At 41.8% G+C, this 9623-nt stretch overlaps 1 protein-coding gene across 3 annotated transcripts in view; it reads left to right on the top strand.

Moving 5' to 3' along the window:
- The window catches only part of CycH (cyclin H), a 191769-nt gene that overhangs the window by 148716 nt on the left and 33430 nt on the right, over window positions 1-9623 (top strand). For 2 of the 3 annotated variants that reach the window (XM_045746452.2, XM_069328221.1), the window contains exons 2-3: window positions 4993-5115; window positions 7365-7415. In XM_045746452.2, the coding sequence (XP_045602408.1) occupies window positions 4999-5115; window positions 7365-7415 (168 nt within the window). In that variant the 5' untranslated portion in view covers window positions 4993-4998. Of the gene's footprint in view, window positions 1-4952; window positions 5116-7364; window positions 7416-9623 lie in introns of all 3 variants that reach the window. The other variant, XM_045746453.2, reaches the window with a different exon arrangement.

The following is a 9623-nucleotide window of genomic DNA, read 5'->3' as shown; positions in this document are numbered from 1 at the left end:
CCAGGCGGGTGCCCAAGGCGGAATTAGGGACTGCCAACAGGAAGTCCCTGGCATGGGGCGCTTGCACAGCTAGAAGACGCGCTTTGTCCTTCCTGGAAGCTGCCTCCAGCAATGATGTGGCGATGTTCTCCACTATGGGGCTATCCCATTTGGACTGTTTGCAGTCATTTGGAAAAGTCGGTCGAGGATGAGAGTTGACGAGAGTGTCCCACAGACCGGCTCCTTCCGCGAATTTGGGATCATGAATCCCAATGGAGTCTCTTAGGTGTTCTGGTAGTATTTCCTTAACTAATTCACCTGTTGCACTGGTCGAAGATAAGAATGCTGGCAATGCTAACTGTGTCGCCTTGCGAATACCTATTCCCCCGAGTCTAACTGGGAGCGTTGCTTGGTCCCATTGGTCATCTTGCAGGGAGAGGTTTAACACTTTCACGGTTATTGACCTTAGGAGTGTGTCATATTCTGTTAATTTTGGGCTGTCGAAGGAGGGAGCACACCTTAGGAAATAGGTCAGTCTGGGCAAAGCCAGGCACCTTGTGAGAAGGTACAAAGCATCGTGGGCGTCCAAAGCCCCTATTCTTCCCTCCATCCTCCTCAGGTCGTTCAGCTTTTCTTCGAGGACTACCTCAATGGCGCTCGAGCCCAGAGGTGCCCCTAGCAGCACACTGTCGGTGGGAGCGATCACTTGGGCTCCTGGCAATATGGTTCGCACTGCATCTATGGTTGGTTGGCTAGATGAGATGATTTCACACTTTAATGGGTTTAGGGCGAGTCCTAACTCCTCTCCCTTAGATTTCACCAGCTGTAGATCTTCTAGCAGGGACTCCTGTGTCCTTGCCAGGGTGCCATCGTCCAGGAACCAGATGTTGAGTTCGCTGGTCAACCTGCTTGTGACCTCTTTAACAGCCATGCAAAAAAGAAAAGGGGCAAGTGGGTCTCCCTGCTGGACACCTTCTGCAGAAACAACTTCATGTTCCCCAAACAGCAGCGTCGATTCCCTACTGTACCCTGCTGAGACGAAGGGAAGTAGAGAAGGAAAGCTTGTTCGAACTGCTTCCAGTACCACATCCCTTTTTACCTGGTTGAAAGCATTTTTAAAGTCTAATTTAATTAATGCCTTATTTTCTGGGAGGTGCTTGATATAGGCTCGTGCTGCATGAGCTGCTGCTTCACAGCCATGGGGGACACCAAAACCTAGTTGATGGGGTCGAAGCATCGTCGCAGCGTCTATGCTAATTTTTCTGACAGCTGCCCTAGCAACAAGGCGCCGAAGTGTGTTACCCACGGCAATGGGTCTGACTCCACCATCTTTCTTCTTGAGGGCACAAAGGGATGCTCCAAAGAAAAATGGTTTAATTGTATCTGGGATCCACCCAGAGAGGCAGTCGTTGACAAACTTCGTGACCTCTGACAATAGTGTCTCGGCAACTTCTCCGAGAACTGGGTTTACCATCTCCTTGAGGTGCTGAGGTCTTATTCCAGTGTATCCCCCTGCCGAGCCTGGCGGAAATGACATGATGGCTTTGTATACCTCTGACGCTTGGAGGAATAGAGGTCCCATGTCTGGGACATTTGTGTCCTGAGCAGTGGGTTCCCATGGTACTCTAGGAGGGTGCTTCTCTCTCAGCGAGTTGGCGGTAGCGGTATTTCTAGGGGCGATTGTGTCTTCGCTGGTAAGTAACCTAATTGCCCCTACTGTGTTGCCCTCTTCAATTTTTTTGGTCACTTGTGTTCCTAGTTTAAAATTGTCATTGTCAGTTTAAAATTGTTAAAATTGTCATATATATATATATATATACATATATACATATATATACATATATACATATATACACATATATACATATATACATAAGTATCCACTCAATTTAACGGCCTATATGGGGCTGAGCCCTAGTCGTTATTTCCGGAGCTCCGTTATTTCCGAAGTTAAGTCGGGTCGGGTAATTTTTCAAGTAACATTCAGGTAGGATATATTTTATACTGTATAACTAAAATTAAATAAAGTTCATTGTGTAATTGCATTCCAATTTAGTGCCACACCGACGATTAAGCCAGTTGTTGGCTGCTGCATGGATGATGTGTGAACACGGTATGATCAAGCCCAGATGGGTGGGAAAAAATTGATTTATTCCTTTGTATTGCAAAATATTTCATGTATCAATCAGCAAGTTAATATTTTCTCAATAATATTTTAGAGAGGTGTTTTGATTTACCCTGAACAGTGCAGGTAATGTATTTTTAATGTTACAACACAGGCTGTGGCGGCCATGCCATAACAATGGCGATTGAGCCTTGTCACTGAGACCTAGCCAAGACGAAATATTTTGAGCTCACCTATTCTCTGCTGACGATAGAATATACATTTGCAGAGACTAATATGTAGCTTTTGTTGAAAAAAAACAATTAATATCTTGTAATACTATAATAAAATTGGTAAATTGACTTACTTTTAATGAAGCTGAAGATTACATCATCCTCTGCAGCGCTTGTTTTATATTGTTTATATTGTATACAGGGTATATACTGTATGTACACTTATTTTCAGGCATATTTTAATAGAGTATCCTTCTGTTTCTTGATGTCACTTACTGTACTTTTCCCGATGTTAAACTCTGCTGCTGCTCGTGCATGAGAATATCCTTTATCAAGTTTCTTAATTAACTCCAGCTTCTGTGCAACCGTCAGGCGCTTCCTTTGGGTAACTTTTGGCATTTTTGTAAATTAAAAAGAAGATCACAATTACAGTACAGTAATATCCTTCACAATTGAAGCTAGCCGCGCGAGTTCAGAGTAAACAATGGAAACACATGGCCCGGCGGAGTACATTCTAGGTCCGTGGGAAAAAAAATACCTAGTGCCTATACTATAAAAGGTATTTAATAAGAAAACAAAGACTTTTGCTTAATAAAAACTGTTTCAAAATATTTTATTAATAATAATTTACAATTTTCTTCATTAAAGTGAATCATTTTAAAAGAAAATTAAGATGTAATATATGACTGGACGATCCAGGTCGGTGGCCTGGTCGCCATGTGAGGGGACGCTGATGCCACAACAAACCCAATACCAACAGACCGTCGGTAATATCGACCGCAGACCGGTATAGCAGGCTCCAGATACCGGTCTCCCAAACCGGTCGTTAATACCGGCAGATCGGTATAAAAGAGGCCGTTAAATTGAGTGGATACTGTACATGCATACATATATATGTCGTACCAAGTAGCCAGAACACAGTACTCAGCCTACTATGCATGGCCCTATTTGCCTAATAAGCCAAGTTTTCCTGAATTTATATATTTTTCTAATTTTTTTCTTATGAAATCATAAAGCTATCCATTTTATTATGTATGCATTAATTTATTTGAATTTGAGTTAAAACTAACGTAGATATATGACCGAACCTAACCAACCCTATCTTAACCTAACCTAAACTAACTCAACAAAGTCAATAATTTATTTTCGTGTCATAATATAATAATAATAATTCAAATAAATTAACTGGAAACAATTTATTGAAAATAAAGAAAATCACTCAGCCTATTAGGCAAATCGGGCATTGCATATTAGGCTGAGTAGTGCATTCTGGCTACTAGGTACGACATGTATGTGTGTGTGTGTGTGTGTGTGTGTCACGAAAATAAATACGTGATTAAAAATATGACAGTGTCAGACCACAAAGGAAAATTGAAACGGGAATTTTCTTGAGTACTGTACTTTCGTATATTAATACATCTTCAGAAGGAGTGGTTTTACAGGTCGAGTACTGGACATAAATAGGCAGGAGAGAATGGTGGAGTAAGGTGAGGTACAATAAGTGGACACAAATATGAGCCGCACAAAAACTGCAGAGGGCCTATTGGCCCATCCGATGCAGCTCCCATTCATAACCACACACAGGCCCACATATGGATAATCATAGCATAAGATAGTAAATAAATTGTCTCACTAATTCATTGTAAATATTCTGTTTCGTTCTGGGTTGATCCAGGTTCCCTGTTCCAGGGATCATGTGTCTTAGGTTGTCCACAAGGTTATAAAGTCTAGCCAGCCTGCGGTCTTCCCTCATGCCCATGATGTGAGGAAATATGCTGCTCTCGATGCTGTATTTGGGAATATCTTGGGTTGACATTCGGGCACGAGGGTTTTGTAAATCGAACAGGGTCCTGGCCGCCAGATATCTCATCAACGTTCCGAGCCTTCTGCAGCCTTGTGTTGCTTTGGGACGTCTGTTGCAGCATCTCTCGGATAAGTCCCCGTTTCCCTTATCTGTGGGTAATTAGTTTCAGAAAATGGGGGGGGGGCTTTCCACACAAAACCAGCGTTGAATGTAATGAAAATGCTATTTTCTGGGCGTTTGTATGGTGATTTATATGTTGAGGGGTGGGGCGCTAACGAGCGTGCGCGCTAGTTGGATGATGATTTGCTTGTTTGTTTTTCTTTTGGGGAAGTTCTTTGACTCTAGACGTTGCAATTATCACCAGTAGAGGGTTTGTATGGGTTCGCCTTTCTTTCTGGGTGCTTTCCCCGGTCGATGGCAGACATGACATGCTCTAAATATATAGTACTCATATTGGCCGTTACTACCTGTGCCTCTCTGAGTGGACCAGGTTCTGGCTCTGATCACTGGTAGGCATAAAAGATCTCTCCTGACTGATGACCCCAAATTAATATTGCACATATCAGTTTGGATAGCTTCAGAGAGCCTCCGTGTCTCACCCAGAAAAGGGCGTATCATTACATTCAACACTGGTTTTTTTAAGCTTTATAAATAAGTAAAGCAAGCTAATAAGTTACTGCATAGTATTCTGCAAAGGGAGAAATATTTTCTTGTCAATGTTTGGTGAACTGAGCAAATTTAAATACACTACAGTATAGAAAAATCAATTAAATGTCTACACAACTTGATTAAACTGACTTATTAACCACATTTTTGTTTTTTGTATTTTTAGGTCCTAAAAAGGCAAGTTTAGAGCTAGCTTTACTTTTCAGTACAAGATGTATGGCAGTAGCACTCAGTTCCAGAGCTGGACTTTTAAAGATGAACATGAACTCGCAAAACTTCGCATTCAAGCCAACAAAGATTTCATTGAAAAGTTTGGAAGTAATAAGACAGTAAGTATATTTTTTAAGATTTATATGTAAATCTTCAGCATACACTTCAATGAGCTCCCAGAAATATGGATTAATCGGAACCATACTTCTTCTGTTGCATTTGGCATTCCTTTTTATCATTTTTTGTGATCTGAAGGAGTGGTGTGAATAGATATGGGTGTGAACACCATTACCCATAGGCTAGCGTGTAGGCAGACCAACTGTAAAAAATAATGGTTGGGCACCAGTTCAGGCCTCCAAAACCTCCCAGTAAATTCAGTAGATTACCAGGTTGGTTGGGTTTTGTCTTATTGTGGCCGAGTGGGTTAACCCTTTGTCAGCAGCTAGGGAGTAATGGTCGTACCTGCCTATGTACTAAATTGTTTAGGTAGACGATGAACATTACTCGTGCAAGAACTGAACCCTGTGGTACTCCACGAGTAATACTCCTCCAGTCAGATACATTATCTCTGATTACTGCTCTCATCTGTCTGTCAGTTAGAAAATTTTTCATCCATGTCAGAAGTCTCCCTGTCACCCCTCCAGCATGTTCCAGTTTCCAGAACAGCCTCTTGTGTGTGACTGTCAAAAGCCTTTTTTTAGGTCTAGGTAGACACAGTCAACCCAACGACCTCTCTGTAGTATCTCTGTGGCTCTATCATAAAAACTGAGTAGATTTGTTACACAGGATCTTCCTGTTCAAAAGCCATACTGTCTGTATGCTATCATGTCATTACTCTCTAGGTGTTCAACCCATTTGGCTTTAATTATTGTTTCTAGTGTTTTGATTACCACACGTGCTAGTGATATGGGTCTATATTTAGAGGTTCCTCTTGACTACTATTTTCATAAATTGGTACTGTTTGCCTTTTTCCATATATCTGCTAAGATTCCTTAGCAGATATATGGCAGAAAAGAAAGTGAAAACAAAACCCGCCGAGCAGTCAAAGAGAAACATCAGCCACTATGTTAAAGCAAAGCTAGCTGTGCCAGCCACAGTACTATCTGGAGTCCTCCCAGTCAATAACACTCCCATACCTGGGGCAAGATGCAAGGCCCTAGACCCATGATGTACCCCAAGGGCGAAGATAACATCATGCAATGAAGTCCCCAAACTGGGAGTGATTCCCAAACACCCCAGGGAAGATAACCCTGACACGCAAGGACAGTACTCATGGAGAACCTAGGGAAGGTCACCATAAGCGCATGATGCTGCTCCTGTACACCTGGCCACCACACCAACTCATAGTTGGAACAGTCATACAGGGCAAAAATCCAGAACAGGAACTTGAGGCCAAAGGTGACTGATCTGACCACCAGCACATCAGTTCAAACTGGAGTAGTGGGCTACCGGCTCCCTAGGCCATTGCGCCCTGTGCCTATCTGAGGGGCCCAGGTTCTGGCTCAGGTCCCCATTAGGCTCGTGGTCCCCCAGAGTCCAAGCATAAGGACTCCTATGACTGATGACCTCAAACTAATATAGCACAGATCAGTTCACTTAGCTTCAGGGAGCCTCTGGGGCTCACCCAGAAAATGGCATTTCATTACATTCAACGCTGGTTTTGAGTACATCATACATGCAACAAAACAGATTACAAGTATATGATGTATCCATTATTGTGCATTGATATAAAAGGAAATTATGCCAATGTTAGTGTCACTCTGACCCCCCCTACTCAGTGTGTAGAGCACCTAGAAAGCACCTAGCCCACAAGTTGGGCAGTGCTTTCTAATCCCCCTCCTGCTCCACCCCACCCACTCAGTCACATTGCCACCCTGTCACAGAGCCCGGGTTGCTCCCATACGGCGACATGACCCACCACTGCCACACCACCCACCCATTACTTGGAGAGATCTGTTTCCCCAGGCATCTAGACATGATGAATGTCATAACAAATACCCAGAGTCCACTCATCTGAGTGGTATGCCATGGCCAGCTGACCATCCTTCCAGCTCACCTGTCGTCCACCCTCCCGCCCAGCATTCGCTCATTTTTTGGAGCATTTGTCTGTGCTCTAAGGAAAAAAGATGGAAGGATCAAACCAATAGCTATATCTAGATTTATTGAATTAGGTCTGGCCATGTTTAATCCAGACAAATTGGAGTTGGAGTTTTATTCATATAGAAAGTAATGCTAGATAGAAATGCAGTACAATTCTCAAAATCTTGTATGCCTAAAAATTAATTTAGTGTTGCTTTTATGAAAGTTTGACATGAATAATTTTATTTGTATTTATATCACAATTAAAAGAATATTAACTCTTTTTCAGAATGTTGAGAGAGCACAACATTTCCTCACTGCTGAAGAGGAGCATGTAATGGTAATGACTAACTTTTTCTCTTTTCTTTTGTTTAATTTCCAAACAGTAAAAATGAATGAACATTATATTTCATGAGTAAAGTACTGCCTGAAACACTATGTGAGTTCTTGTGGCTTTGCAAGAATGTACTACTTAATCACCAGCATATGTACTTTCTCAACCCCCTTGTGCCTTCCTTTATATACTCAACCAGTTTCACTCAATTCCTTTATTTCACTCAACCAGCAGATATCAAAGCCAACGAGAAATGAAAATATTTTAGATCTGGTCTTTACAAACAATGAAGACATAATCAGGGACATTATGATATCAGATACCACATACTCAGATCACAAGCTCATTGCAGTGCAAACTACCATCAATACTCAGAACAGACCTAAAACAATAATGAAGCAAGAGGGGATTATTCAGTAAATTCAATTTTAATAATAAAAGGATAGACTGGGAGACAATAAACAGGGAACTTACAAACATTCCATCGTAAACTGTTCTAAGTAATACAAGTCGTACAAAAGGAATAGAAAAACTGACTTCGGAAGCATATCAAATCAGTCTGAAAAATGTTTCTTTGAGGAAAGCCAGAAAGAGGTCCAGCGTAGAGAGAGAGAACGCAGACGACACTATAAAAGAATGAAAAAATAACGGAAATGCTTAACCCTTAAGCAGCTAAGGGCCTTTTTGCCTTCAACACCCACAGGCGCAACCAAAAAAAATAAAAAATTCTTTCGTCTTATAAAAGTGTTCATTTGTGTTTTCTGATCTGGAGAAAAAAAAATAGTAGGTGGCATATTTTGGTCGCAATAGGGTGGGGAAGTCTGGCAAAAAAGAGGCATTGACAGAGCAGGTGCCAGACGAGGTTTGCTCCACCCCAGCTGTCAGGCGGGAGTTGCCGCAAAGATATTATTACCAAATTATTTCAATGTCTCCGATTGATTATTCTTTGTTTTTTGCAATAATATTATTCAATAGTGTGTATCGTGCTATATTTATATAATGAGTGAACCATCGCTGTACTCAAAATTATGGTGTGCATATTAGTGATTCAATTATTATGTTCATAAAACAATAAACAAATAGTTTTGCTGTTATTACACACTATACACAGGTTATATATAAATATCTGCATGTTTTGGTCAGCATAATGAACCACTAAGGTGGTATTGTGAGTCAAAAAGCAATGAAGGCCACCACTCGCCAGCCAGCCACTCGCCACCATTCCCTCCCTCACCTCCTCACTCGCCAACATACTCCTCCCACCATACTGTTTTTGCTTTTATTCACTATTCACAGACGTTATATAAAAGTATCTACATGTTTTGTTCACCATAACTGTACATCTAAGCTTGTATGGTGAGTTCAGGCAATAAAAAACGTAGCTACACACAGCTGGTGGCTGCTGCCCTCACTGGTTCAAGGCCAGACGCACTAATATATCTCCTCCATCAATACTGTGTGTGGTGTTATTACACTATATACACACATTATATATAAGTATCTACATGTTTTTTTCACCATACCTGTACAAATAAGCTGATATGGTGCCCAAAGCCCTTAGTGGCCACCAGTACACAACATGACATGTCATGCAGACGACGCACCTCCCTAACCAAAATGGCGGCTCCCAACATACTCCTATTGCTGTTATCACACACTATACACACATTATATATAAGTATCTACATTTTTGTTCACCATAGTGAACCACTAAGCTAGTATGGTAGTCCAGTCAATAAACAGTGGCCACACACAGTCAGAAGACAACGCCACCTCCCTCCCTCAGCATTACTCCTCTCACCATGGAGCACAGTGCTGAATATCATCACAATCCTGCTATTATCAGAATCCTGGTCAGTTTTATCACAGTCAAGGGTCTTCTGTAATACTATCATCGCTAAATAATAGCATGTACATATATATTTTGACATTTTTAGACGATGCTGTGGTCACAGGCTGAACAGCGGTGCTGTGGGCTCATGCTGCGAGCGCCAGACTTGGTGGCTCACTCAGTACTGAGGCTCTCACACCCGGGAATGTTGCCCACGATTTTTTTTCTAGGTGGCGTCTAATAACTATCGGTCGTGGCTGAACTATAGCTGCCCCTATCCCTTGCGGGGCATTTAAAATCGTGCGTTAGAGCCTCAATCGTCTCTATATGTATTGCGCGGTTTTGGTAAAGTTACTCCCATTGTCTGTATATGTATTGTGTGG

The sequence above is a fragment of the Procambarus clarkii genome, chromosome 21 (genome assembly GCF_040958095.1).
Source record: "Procambarus clarkii isolate CNS0578487 chromosome 21, FALCON_Pclarkii_2.0, whole genome shotgun sequence".
Taxonomy (NCBI): domain Eukaryota; kingdom Metazoa; phylum Arthropoda; class Malacostraca; order Decapoda; family Cambaridae; genus Procambarus; species Procambarus clarkii.
Note: the sequence above shows the minus strand (reverse complement) of the source record. Positions and strands in the feature narration are given on the sequence as shown.